At 46.0% G+C, this 13,676-nt stretch overlaps 1 protein-coding gene across 2 annotated transcripts in view; it reads left to right on the forward strand.

Annotated features, from left to right (window-relative positions):
- PITPNB (phosphatidylinositol transfer protein beta) overlaps positions 1 to 13,676 on the forward strand; it is a 58,330-nt gene that overhangs the window by 9,713 nt on the left and 34,941 nt on the right. For both annotated transcript variants that reach the window (XM_043901467.1, XM_043901468.1), the window contains exons 4-7: positions 4,857 to 4,948; positions 5,578 to 5,585; positions 6,091 to 6,165; positions 7,753 to 7,836. In XM_043901467.1, the coding sequence (XP_043757402.1) occupies positions 4,857 to 4,948; positions 5,578 to 5,585; positions 6,091 to 6,165; positions 7,753 to 7,836 (259 nt within the window). The remainder of the gene's footprint in view (positions 1 to 4,856; positions 4,949 to 5,577; positions 5,586 to 6,090; positions 6,166 to 7,752; positions 7,837 to 13,676) is intronic.

Below are 13,676 nucleotides of genomic sequence, written 5' to 3' on the forward strand. Positions count from 1 at the left end.
TGCGGGTCCCTCTGCCCACTCTGTGATCGCTGTCTCTGGGTGTCGCTGGCTCTCAGGTCTCCGCTGCAGTTCCCTGAGCCTCCCTCACCTCTTCTGAGCACCTTTGCCTCCTGTGCTCACTCGCCCACTGCCATGTTCCTTAAACTCATGGCACTTTAGGAACGCTGCTTCTCTTTGCCTTTTGTTGTCTGCTGACCTATTTTCCGCTTCCCTCTTGGGAAGGTGAGCTCCAGGTAGGAATTGTCCCTGTTTGTACACTGTTGTTTACATGGTCCCTGGCACAGTGGACAGTTAGTAAATACTTGAGTGGATCAAGGAACGAGGTCTCCATTGTACGTAAGGTGTATTTCAGTTGATTATAAAGTGAAAGATTACTTACTCAAGAGGACGTAAACTTTCCATTGGGGAAAGTGCAGTTTGAAATGATTTGCCAAGGTATTATTTATCTTAGGAACAGGATTTTCTTTTTTAAAGTTGGCTCCTGCGTCAGGAGAAGCTACATGTACACTACGGTCATTTATTATGTCTCTTTTAAATCACGTAAGCCCTCTGTTTTCTTCTCCCACTCTAACCAAGGTATCTTACTGCACAATACACAGGTTCACAGCCATTAGTACGTTGAGGTTAGATTTGATATTGATAACACAATTGATGAAACACTTCAGTTGAATTTTAACATGAACTTAAATATTCTTATTTTGTATTCAGAGATGGGGTGGTGGAAGGCTGTGCACTGGCAAAGAGTGTTTGTGCAACTGGACATGATACTATGGCTAACACTTAAACTCTGTGATTGAGCTGTGTTTACCTTGAGGTAAGCACTGTCACAGATACTGGTTTATTGTGAGAGGACATTTTGTGACTAGTTTGTAGTAACAAGAGGATGAATGTCCTTTTTAGTTTGTTTTTGAAGGTCTAGGTCTGTTTTGTTAATTTGGCTACTATTTCTCTGTTTTCTGAGACTAAGCTTCCAAAACAGAGTTTCCTGCATGTTGCTGAAGTGACTTCCTCAGTGACCCTGAGGGGGAGAACGAGGTATACACTTTCTCTTGTGTATAAATGGCACCTTTGACTTGTCTTGTTAGCAATATGTTGAAGTTGCCCTTGATGAAAATTCTTCTCTTTTGAAATAGAATTGAAATTTTATTGTATTTATTCCATGTGTGCATTTCCCCTAAATGTAGTCAGTTCATGTTCTTATATTAAACATGAAAAGCCAGTAAATGTGAAACAAAACTAGTTCAAAGGTTTGCTCATGTTTTTGTTATAGTTGTTCAGTTGCCACATTGTGTCCAACTCTCTGCTACCCTGTGGACTGCAGCATGCCAGGCTCCCCTGTGCTTCACTGTCTCCTGGAGTTTGCTCATCATATTCATGTCTGTTGAGTCAGTGATGCTATCTAATGATCTCATTCTCTGGCACCCTCTTCTTTTGCCTTCAGTCTTTCCCAGCATCAGGGTCTTTTCCAGTGAGTCAGCTCTCTACATGAGGGGGCCAAAGTACTGGAGCTTCAGCTTCAGCAACAGTCCTTGCAGTGAATATTCAGGACTGGTCTCCTTCAGGATGGGCTGGTTGGATCTCCCTGCAGTCCAAGGGGCTCTCAAGAGTCTTCTCCAGCACCACAGTTGAAAAGCATCAGTTCTTTGGCGCTCAGCTTTCTTTATAGTCGAGCTCTCACACCTGCACATGACTACTGGAAAAAACCATAGCTTTGACTATACAGACCTTTGTCTGCAAAGTGATGTCTCTGCTTTTTAATATGCATTCTAGGTTTGTGATAGCTTTCCTTCCAAGGAGCAAGCGTCTTTAATTTCATGGCTGCAGTCACCGACCGTGGTGATTTTTGGAACCTGAGAAAATAAAATTTGCCACTGTTTCCACTTTTTCCCCATCTATTTGCCATGAAGTGATGGGACCAGATGCCATGATCTCAGTTTTTTGCATGTTGAGTTCCAAGCCAGCTTTTTCACTGTTCACTTTCACACTCATCAAGAGGCTCTTTTAGTTCCCGCTTCACTTTGTGCCATTAAAGTGGTGTCATCTGCATATCTGAGGTTGTTGATATTTCTCCTAGCAATCTTGATTCCAGCTTGGGATTCATCCAGCCTGGCATTTCACATGATATACTGTGCAAAGTGACAATACATAGCCTTGACATACTCCTTTCCCAATTTTGAACCAGTCTCTTGTTCCATGTCTGATTCTGACTGTTGCTTCTTCACCCGTATACGGTTTCTCAGGAGACAGGTAAGGTGGTCTGGTATTCCCATCTCTTGATGAATTTTCCACAGTTGTTGTGATCCACACATTCAAATGCTTTAATGTAGTCAGTGAAGTAGAAGTAGATGTTTTGCTGGAATTCCCTTGCTTTCTCTCTGATCCAACCAATGTTGGCAATTTGATCTTTGGTTCGTCTGCCTTTTCTAAATCCAGCTTGAACATCTGGAAGTTCTTGGGTCACATACTGTTGAAACCTAGCTTGAAGGATTTTGAGCATTACCTTGCTAGAACTTGAAATGAATGCACTTCTACAGTAGTTTGAACATTCTTTGGCATTGCCCTTCTTTGAGATTGGAATGAAAACTGACCTTTTCCAGTCCTATGGCCATTGCCAAGCTTTCCAAATTTGGTGACATATTGAATGCAGCACTTTAACAACATCATCTTTTAGGATTTGAAAGAGCTCATCTGGAATTCCATCATCTCCACTGGTTCTGTTTGTAGTAATGCTTCCTAAGGCCCACTTGACTTCACACTGTAGGATGTCTGGCTCTAGGTGAGTGACCAAACCAGTGTGGTTATCTGGTCATTAAGACCTTTCTGGTATAGTTCTGTGTTTTCTTGCTACCTCTTTTTAATCTTTTCTGCTTCTGTTAGATCCTTACTGTTTCTGTCCTTTATTGTGCCCATCCTTGCATGAAACTAAGTCAAACATAAAATGAGTTGAAATACACATGGTAGAAAAAGCATCCTAGAATTAAAATAATAGGCATTTGGAAGCACGATGAAGAAATACTAAAATTTTTTTAGAGATTGGTATTATGCTGACCTTCAGTAGCTGATTGCCAAGTTTCTTATGTCAGCAAATTTTGAAATTTGATGAATATTAAGGTTTTTAGAATATTGGATACTATAGAAATAGAATAATAAAGAATATTTTAAGAAGTATTTTAGAATAATTAAGAATATGCAATCTTGGGCATACTGTGTGTGTGATAGTAATACTTCAGCTTTTCCAGTGATTTAAAGATTTAATTTGCCACAATAGTAGGAGTTTCAAACCATAGCATTCTTTTTATTTGGCCATGCCATGTCGCTTGTTGGCTCTTAGTTCCCTGACCAGGGAGCAAACCTAGGCCCTGGCAATGAAAGTGCCACGTCCTGACCACAGGACAGCCAGGGAATTCCTCAACTGCACCATTCTTGCGTACTGCAGAGGCACGGAGGGGGCTGTGCGCACTGCCCGTTGTGGCTACACGGCACTCTGGCTGCAGTGGGGCTCATTCCGCCTTCCTCGCTTAGCTTCTGAAATTCAGCGTAAGATCAACTGCGCAGTCTTACTGTGGGGCTGCTGTTCTTTCTCTTAGTTTAGGAAATTAAGTTGTGCTTAAGTTTTCAGAAAGCAGCTCTGATGGAAAGAATATACACAGGGCTTCAAGTTGGAGGATATCATTCTGACATTGTTATTTAGCTACTTAAATGCTGGTTATATGAAATAATGAATTAATGGTTAATTCATAGTGTTATCGCGGGATTAAAGTGAAGAAAGGCATATGAAAGCACCCAGCTAGCTCAGTGGTATAAAGAATCCACCTGCCAATGCAGGAGACATGGGTTCCATCCCTGGGTCAGGAGGATCCCCTGGAGGAGGAAACGGCAACCCAACTCCAGTATTCTTGCCTGGGAAATCCGTGGACAGAGGAACCTGGAGGGCTCCAGTCCACAGGGTCGCAGAGAGTCGGACACTACTGAGCGACCAAACAACAGCACCCGCAGCTGCCGTTCAGTCAGCCCTCGCTGCACTGTGCCCGGTGCTTAACACGGCGCAGACGCTGCCTGACGGGCCCCTCGCAGTTCTGGCAGAGCACGTGATGCGGAAGTTCAGAGAGCCCCGCGCGCGACATGCTCCAGGCCACACAGCCGCTTCAGGGCGACGTGGGGTTTGCATCCCATCTGTGGGAAGCCCGCGCTCATAAAAGTGTCTGTGCTGTAGGCGCCAGTCAGGAAAACGGTCATTTGGTTGGCATTGCTGTGACGGCTGCTAAAGCTGACTCTCCCGTTGTGTGTTCTGTCAGTGGTCTGTCTGTGGTGGTGCTTTGCCCGCTTATCTGTTGGGATCTTTCCTGATAATCTCATGAATTTGCACAAGCTCATCATGTGTTAGTTACACAGTTAACCTGTCTGATCTGATCAGATTTGAGGCTGCAGTTGACATTTATTTTCCAGGTTGACACAATTTTATACTTAGGTATGTTTGCCTATCTTCCTCTGTTCACGGACCCTTCATATTATCATTTTTAAGTTTTTTCTGTAAAATGTGTTAAAAGGCTTTTATTCTGAGTTCATTACCTTATTCTAGAGACTCTCTATTACGTTAAGAAACAGTGTGGTGTGGTCTGATCACCAGAGACAGCTTCTGTGTCACACGCAGGTTGAACAGCTTCAGTTAACTCTTAGATCTCGTATTATGGGAGTAGGTCACAAGCGGTAAGAAAGAATTACTTCTGTTTAAAAACACAGTCATTTTGTTGTCTCTACATTAATTTTATACTTGAGTACTCTGAAACAGTCTGATGGACGCCAACAAAGGAGTAGTGATGCTGTTGAGAATATATCCAGTGTTTCTCTCCTCCCAGCAAAGTCCCTGCGTTCGTGAGGATGATCGCTCCCGAGGGCTCCTTGGTGTTTCACGAGAAAGCCTGGAATGCATACCCCTACTGTAGAACAAGTAAGTCTGGTTCCCAGAAACCGTCTCCCCCCTCTGCCCTGCACTCCCGGGGTCCACACCTCAGGGAAGGGTGACACCAGGTGGGGCCTTCTGTGGGGGGTCGCTGCACAAGCTGTGGCAGAAAAGCAGCTGCAGGGGCCCCTCCCCCAAGCCTTGGTGAGGGACACAGTTCCTTCCCAGAAGATAGGCACCCTGAGATCCTTGTTGACCAAGCAGGCTCCACGGGCAGCAGATAAAAGGAATACAGAAATCTTAAAGGTTACCCTCACACGCAAGCGTTGTTTGATGTAGTTTCAACAGTATTTTGCTTCCATTGCCACGTGGTGGAACCGTTTCCTGTTGTTTGTTCCGTCAGCCTTATAAATGGTGTTTTGCTCTTGTGACATTATTCCTTTTACCATTGTTTTAAAATTACTTAAAATGATTAGATTGCAATTCCACAGTCTTAACATATCCCATAGTGTCGCTTGTTTAGAGATTGTGTTTTGCAGATCTAAACCGAATGTTCTGTGTTGGCAGGTAGTTTAATCTTTGTGACATTAAATATTGTGGCAGACTCTTTTGGCTCTGATTATAATATTCTGAAAATTTTTCCTCCTTTGTTGCCTACCTGTTCCGGTATGCCTCAGTTGTAACGGTGAGTAAAACTGTTTCTGTATCACATAGTCTTCATCTTTAAACTTCGCCCTATGTAGTAATTGCTTTAGCTATCTGTTGCTTTATTTTCCTAAAACTGCCCACCGCTGCATGGCCCTTCTCTATCTCCGGGCACCTGCTTACACTGCACCACGTACTCCACTATTACAGGGCTCTTTGCAGCCTTACCTCGACCTCTCCCTCTTGACTTTATTTTGCTTCTGCAACTTGTTCTGAATGCCACATCCGCTCAGCACAGCTCACAGCTTCTTCAGTGTTAGCCCTGTGCGCTGCATGTCAGGCAGGGTTGTGCACGTTATTTAAATGCATGTTGGCTTGGCCTGACAAGTCTGTAACAGTCGGCAGCTAATGACTGTCTGTCACCTGAGGGCCAGTCTTCTTGTAGAGTCAGAGCGCGGACGCTTGTGCCTGTGGAACGCTCCTGCAGACACAAGCCCGAGAACCGGCGAAAGGTCACTGTCATTTTGCTGTTGTGTTTTCCGCAGAACGAATATATGAAAGATGATTTCTTCATTAAAATTGAAACATGGCACAAACCAGACTTGGGAACGTTAGAAAATGTAAGTTTTTGACTCTGGGCTTTCAGTGTAGAAGGCCTCCGAAATGGGGATGCCGCAGTCTTGTGTCGTCGCCAGCATGACGCCAGCGGCCTCAGATGAGCGCCCGGCCCGGCTGGCGCGTGTCAGACGGCCGCGGTGGGGCAGGCTTGCCGCCAGAAGCCGGGGGCCTGCCTCGTCGGGCCCCTTGCCTTGGTGTGCGAGTGAACTTGGTGAGGCCGCCGTTTTCATCAGTAACTCTCTTCATCTGGGATTGGGAGAGGGTAGGTAAACAAACTCACAGATAGTCCTTAGGCCAGTTTCAGCTGTTAATTTAAAAAAAGGTTTTTTTTCATCTCTGTATTTGCCAGTGCTCCTGTGCATAACAAAATTGATTGCTTTAATTTTCACCTCCATTCCATTTGGCCTGAATTATTGGTTGATTTCAGAGAAATGCCAAAAGGCAGGAAGGAAGAAGGTATTTTGAATAATTTACAAAAATGTTGAAACGCTCCTGACTTTTACAAATTGGTGCACTTTTACCCCTCAACTGAATTAGCAGAAAGTCGGTTACGACTTGGTATAGCTTCTGACTTTTGGTGAGGTGTAGCAGGGAGCTTGGGAGGGCGTCTGTGTCTGCTGTAGGTTGATGCCCTGGCCCAGGGGTTCTCAGGAGCTTGGTCCCTGGACCAGCAAGCAGTGGCGTCGGGGAACTTGTTGGAAGTGCCGATGCTCAGGCCTCACTCCGTATGCTGGGCCAGAGTCTCTGGGGGTGGGGCCCTGCAGTCTGTTTTCTGGGGGGCATTCCAGTTTGAGAACGACCGTTGAAACCTTTTGATGTGCTCTTACGGGAGAGTAAGTTTATGGGTAATGGTGGTAGAGTATGTTTTTCCTCTGCTTTTCTGTTACTGGTGCCAATCAAAGGAACTTTTGAGCTATAACTTAGAGTATTTAACTTGAGTTTTTCTTCAAGATGATCACTTACTTGACTTGTATTTTTTTTTCCAATAGTAACTAAAATTTAGAGTCTGAATGAGGTATTTTGGTATGCTTTAGTCTATATGATTTAATTTGCCATCTTTAGTGTTCAAATGGGCCTGTCTGGCAATTTTTAAACAGTTCTTTATGGGTTCATTGATGGAATTTCAGAAGTAAATGATTGAATGACATGAGGTATAGAGGAATTGACATCCTACTGAAGTGGAATACCTTTAGAGTGAATCAAGTTCAGGAGAGGTTTTCGAGCTTACAGTGCAGCTTCTTAAAATCTAATTATTATGTCACTTTCTATTTGTCTAGGACTTAGAGGTTATAAGGACTTTGTCGTGTATCAGTTGGGTTAAACATAGGTGAGGTTTATTTTTTGTATTAGTCATCTCTAAGAATTGCCAGGAAGTAATGATGACCGATTTCTGTGAATTTGGCAGCATTCTGTTCCCTCCCTCCAGCCTTCAGACAGCTGACTTAATGAAACAGCAGCTTGGGTTGTTTTTGTTATGGCTCTTGATATACTCTGAGAGACTCAAGATGAAGATTATATATGGAAGCGTACTAGTTTTACCTAACGAGAAGAGTCTTAAGCTGGCCTTGTTTCCTTTCTGTCATTTGTAGGTACACGGTCTAGATCCGAACACGTGGAAAACGGTTGAAATTGTCCACATAGATATTGCAGATCGAAGTCAAGTTGAACCAGCAGTAAGTACTACGTACAGCTTGACAACATTTTCACCTGTTACCTCTTACCTCTAAAAGTTCTTTTATTTGATTCTTGTGTGGCCTCCCCTTTCTACTCTGAAATAAGTCTGGAGCTCAGCTCTGGGTCCAGAAGGAGGTCAGAGCAGCACGCGAGATGAGAGAGCAGGAGCGGGGGTGGTTTGTTTCTCATGTGGATGTCGCCTTTGCACAGGTGATCCCTTTAAGAGGTCTCAGTATACCTGGGGGACATAGGGGTTTGCTTTCATTGAGAGAAAAAGAAAAAACATTATTTTACAAGAATTCTCTTCAGTTTCTTTAGATACCATCAGTCCCTTATACATTTAAAGTCTGATTAAGAGAGCAGAATTTTAACTTAACAAACTTTCAGTATCAGTTCAGTCTCTCAATCTTGTCTGACTCTATGACCCCATGGACTGCAGCACGCCAGGCTTCCCTCTTCATCACCAACTCCTAGAGCTTGCTCACACTCAGGTCCATCCAGTCGGTGATGCCATCCAACCATCTCATCCTCTGTTGTCCCCTTCTCTTCCTGCCTTTAATCTTTCCCAGCATCAGTGTCTTTTCAAAGGAATCAGTTCTTCATATCAGGTGGCCAAAGTATTGGAGCTTCAGCTTCAGTATCAGTCCCTTCAGTATTCAGGGTTGACTTCCTTTAGGACTGACTGCTTTGACCTCCTTGCAGGCCAAGGGACTAGTCTTCTCCAGCAGCACAGTTCAAAAACATCAGTTCTTCGGCGCTCAGATTTATTTATTCTCCAACTCTCACATCCATACGTGACTGCTAGAAATGCCACAGCTTTGACTAGACAGACGTTTGTCAACAAAATAATGTCTCTGCTTTGTCTAGATTGGTCATAGCTTTTCTTCCAAGGAGCAAACATCTTTTAATTTCATGGCTACAGTCACCATCTGCAGTGATTTTGGAGCCCAAGAAAATAAAAGTCTGTCACTGTTTCCATTGTTTCCCCATCTATTTGCCATGAAGTGATGGGACCAGATGCCATGATCTTAGTTTTCTGAATGTTGGGTTTTAAGCCAACTTTTTCACTCTCCTCTTTCAGTAACTCAGGGCTAAAGTTGTCATTTGTGGAAAACAGTTGATGGTAGAATATCCCAGTTTAACAGTTGTGTAGCTTTCACTTTTGCGTCTTACTGGATGTAGATATTTGTGCTCTAGACTTTTGACTTAATTTAAAAAAATAATTGTTTTCACCTGCAAAGGACGCTTTATTCCTCACCAGCCCCACCCCCCTACCAGCAATTAAGACCCTTGTTATTTCTTTACCCCAGTCAGTGTTAACTGGGTTCTCACAGTACGTGGGGCGCGGCTGTGGCCTCTCTACGTGCTGAGACTCTGCAGTAAGAGCGGCACCTCTCGGTTTATCATGTTAGCACGTGTTCAGTTAGGGTCCCTTTCCATTTCAGTTTTGGCGCTTATTCCCTGAACTTGAGCAGTGTTGTAAGATGAACCAAAAAAAAACTAATAAATGTCTGGTTTTGCCATTGAAATTGAAAGGTAAGCTTTCAAAAACAAAGTTTGGACCTCGTCTCATAAATCACCGGGGTGGGGACCACCCACAGTGACCCTCTGCTCAGCCAGGTCCTGTTCTGTTCAGGGCCCCCTCCCTGATCAGAGCTGTGAGCACTGATTAGGGCCCCTTGTCATAGAAATTCTGAAGTTTTAGTTGTGCTGTCATTTAAGTTATTTTAGTTTCAGAAATATTTTCACCTCTGAAGTTATCTCGGACTATTTTTTATCCTTAGAAATGAATGTATGTTCTCTTTTAGCAACCACATTCAGTTGTCTGTCTGGCCCCTTATTGCCCTTGGTATCTCTTCTAGCCACGAGCTTTGTTTGTGGGAGGGTGGTGACAGGGTGGAAGATGACTTGGTGTGGGTGACTTGATGGCTCCGTTGGAAGAGCTCAGATGCCCGGAGCAGCAGTGCGTGCAGCCCATGGGGTTGGGTGCTCCTGGGAAGGCGTTCAGACCCTACTGTGGGTGTCCGACAAAGGTGTGCTGGCCACAGAAGTGGTCCAGCCTGTTACTCAGAGGTTTGCATTCCAGGTTGTTCTCCCGCAGAGCTCGGGGTGCCTCTTTCTTCCGGGGCCACCGGAATGGTTTTCGTTCCTGTCCTTGGGCCACAGTGGGCCCCCAGTCAGTGTTTGCCGGAGGGTGTGCAAGGGGAAAGGACAGTTGAGCCGACCGCGCAGTACCCCCGGAGGCGGGCGTCCCCTTCCTTCCACCCCAGCCTCGCGCCCAGAGGGGAGGGCAGGTGCTGTGTGGTGGCTGCGCTGCCCCAGTGGCTCCGGGTGCAGGTCCCCGCGGTGCAGAGGCGCGGCAGGTGGCGGGCTCTTGGAAGGACGTGTGGGTGGATGGACAGGGAGAGAGGATGGCCGGGCCGGGTGAGGACGGTCTGCATTGTGAGTCCAGGGCAGCGGCGCTGAGAACATGCAGTCAGAAACTAGATGGGCTTCAGATTCTGCGATTGCTGCCTGCTGGCTCCTTAGTTACTTAACCTCTCTGAGCCTGTTTTATCTTGTGTAAAATGGGGCTAATTACCTCACAGGGTTAAGCGTGAACACTTAGAGCTGTGCCTAGTGGAATAAATGTTTGCTGTCATGGTCATTATTCTTAGCAGGAGTTCTGAGAACCTGTGTACTGAGCATGGTTTGGGGAGTGAATAAGTGTGTGTGTGCGGTTTTTCACATAAGTGTGTGCGGTTTTCTTTTTCAGCATGCATAGCTCCCCTTTTCCAAGTTACCCTTTAAAGATTAGTAAGATAATTGTTGTTGTTTAGTTGCTCAGTCATGTCAGACTCTTTGTGACCCTATGGACTGGAGCCCTCCAGGTTCCTCTGTCCATGGGATTTCCCAGGCAAGAATACTGGAGTAGGTAGCCATTCCCTTCTCCAGGGAATCTTCCTTACCCAGGGATTGAACCCGTATCTCCTGCATTGCAGGCAGATTCTTTACCCCTTAGATACCAGGAAGTGAAAGTGTTGCTAGCTCAGTCACGTCCGACTCTTTGCGACCCCTTGGACTGTAGAGCCCACCTGGGTCCTCTGTCCATGGAGTTCTCCAGACAGAAATACTGCAGTGGGTTGCCTTTCCCTTCTCCATAAGCCCAGTAAAATAATAGCCTGTTTCAAAAGTTTACTGATTTTACGGTACCTTTTTTTCTTTATTGTGATAAAATACACATTAGCCAATTTTAAACACGCAGTGGTGTGTAGTGCATTCACAGTGTTGTACGACCGTCACCGCCATCTAGCTCTAGAACATTCTCACCTCCCCGAAAGGACACACTGTTCCCATCTCACCACACGGCTCCCTCCCCCCAGCCTTTGTGCCACTGAGTGTCTTCTGCCCCGTGGCCCTCTCTGTTGTGGATCTCTCATACAGGTGGGATCATTGCAGTGTCTGGCCTCTGTGTCTGGCTTCTTTTGCTTTGGTGTAATGTCCCCAAGATGCATCCACCATGTAGGATGCGTCACCCGTCATTCCTTTTTATGGGTGAAGACTAGTCCAGTGTGTGAATACCACGTTTTGTTTATGCGTTCTTCTCTTCATGGACATTTGGGTGGTTTTCACCCTCTGGCCATTGTAAGCAGTGCTGCCGTGAACCATGTGTCATAGAAGCGTTTCGTCTGTGTGTTTTCTCAAGTCGTGGAAACTACAAGTGCAAATGATATCCTGAAGGGATTCTCTGACCTTTGGACATTTAAAAAAAAAGAGAGAAAAGTCTCAACATGCATATTTTCTGCTATAAATGGGAAGAGGGGAAGGAATGCTGTGTGGTGGGAGGTGCGGGTGCCCTTGACAGTTTGGGGTGTGTGAGGGCCGAGGTGGGTGAGGCTGGGGTGGTCGAGAGCCCCTCGAGTGCCCTCTGCCGGCACGGACGGCCGCCCCCCACTCTCCCTTCAGGCCCCACCTGGTCTCTTGGGCCTCCTCTAGTTAGTGTTTGCATCAGGATTAGCTTCTGTTGCAAACACCTGGACCACCTAGCCAGCCTTCCTTCTTGCCAGGTCCAGTTTGGGTTTTCTGTTGAATGTATTTGTTCATTTGATTCTGCACTTGGATGTTCCTTGGAAATTAGAGCCCACAGTGTCAAAGGAGGCTCTAAGGATGCATTTGCATTTCTGAAAGGGCAGTGTTGTCATAGCGGTCAGCCCCTGTCGCGGGGCTCAGTCTCTGCGGCTGGCACGCCCCCAGCAGCTCCTCGAGGTTGCTCCAGCGCCCTGCAGCAGCTCACACTCTGGGTGAGATGACCCAGCACGGTGACGTGGTTCACGCGCGCTGGGGCCTGGGGTCCTTCCTCTCAGCCCATAGCCTGTGTGTCCTGCAGAGTCTGCTTCGGGGGATTTCACCTTTCTTCGCGTCAGTCTTCCCCTCTTCTGCGTTTCAGCTCTTGTTTGTCTCATTGCTGTGTCTTGCTCTGTGTTCAGGAACCTGTCTGCTCTTCACCGAGTGGCTGCTTGTCAATACTTGTCAAATGAGCTTAATGAGCTTGAGGGCAGTGAAGAAACTAATTGCTCGCACCTGGGTGGCTGGGGCGCACCACTGCGCTCTCCCCGTACATCGCTGTGGGCTTTAAGGCGCACAGCCTCGGGAGCAGGATTGCAGATGGATGTCGCCTTAGCCCCAGCATAGTTCCACATCTCAGAGTTGGTCCTCCTCAGTCTGAAGCAGTGTTGTTCAGTTGCTGAATCATGTCCAAGTCTTTGCAACCCCGTGGACTGTGCACAGCACGCCAGGCTCCTCTGTCCTCGAGTTTGCTCAGATTCTTGTCCGTTTAGTCAGTGATACTGTCTAATCATTTCAGCCCCTTCTCCTCCTGCTCCCAGTCTTTCCCAGCATCAGGGTCTTTTCCATTGAGTAGGCTCTTGCCATCAGGTGGTCACAGTATTGGAGCTTTAGCTTCAGCAGCAGTCCTTCCAATGAATATTCAGGGTTGATCTCCTTTAGAATAGACCGGTTTCATCTCCCTGCAGTCCGAGGGACTCTCAGGAGTCTTCTCCAACACCACAGTTTGAAAGCATCAATTCTTCGGCACTCAGCCTTCTTTATGATCCAGTTCTCATATCCACACATGACTACTGGAAAAACCATAGCTTTGACTAGATGGACGTTTTGTTGGCAAAGTGATGTCTCTGCTTTTTAATATGCTGTCTAGGTTTGTCATAGCTTTCCTTCCCATGAGCAAGCGTCTTTTAATTTCTCGGCTACAGTCATTACCTGCAATGAATTTGGAGCCCAAGAAAATAAAATCTGTCGCTTCAGTGTGAAGTACCAAATACATAGACATAAGATTTTTATAAGGAAACGATCTAAAGTCTCAAATGTTTCTTTGTTGGTGGGGAACTGATGTGAATGTGGTTCACCTGTATGGTGGAGTTCAGTGCAGTTTCCAGAAGGGAGTGAGCCTGTTTGTACTGATAGGGAATCCTTTCCAGATAATGGGGAGGGAACAGGATAATATCTATGTGCATGCATTTGCTTGCTTACATATAGACAGTTGAGAAACATGTATAAGATGGTGGTGGTAATGGTGATTCTAGCTAGATGCGGGGGACAGGGTAGACGAGGCCGAGTCTGCAGAGGTGTGGACGGCGTAGGGGCACAACCTCTTCTCACTCAGTGTAGGGTTTTCTTTTGCTGCATGACAGATCACCACAAATGGAGGGAGGGGTTGTGTAATGTAACCTCGTCAAGGGATGACAGCCCCTCACCTTTGCCTTAGTGGCTTGGCTGGAAGCAAGTCACGGGCTCCACCTGTTCTCAGGGGAGGTGATTACACAAGATTATGACTCAGTGTGGG

The sequence above is a fragment of the Cervus elaphus genome, chromosome 5, assembly GCF_910594005.1.
Source record: "Cervus elaphus chromosome 5, mCerEla1.1, whole genome shotgun sequence".
Classification (NCBI taxonomy): Eukaryota; Metazoa; Chordata; class Mammalia; order Artiodactyla; family Cervidae; genus Cervus; species Cervus elaphus.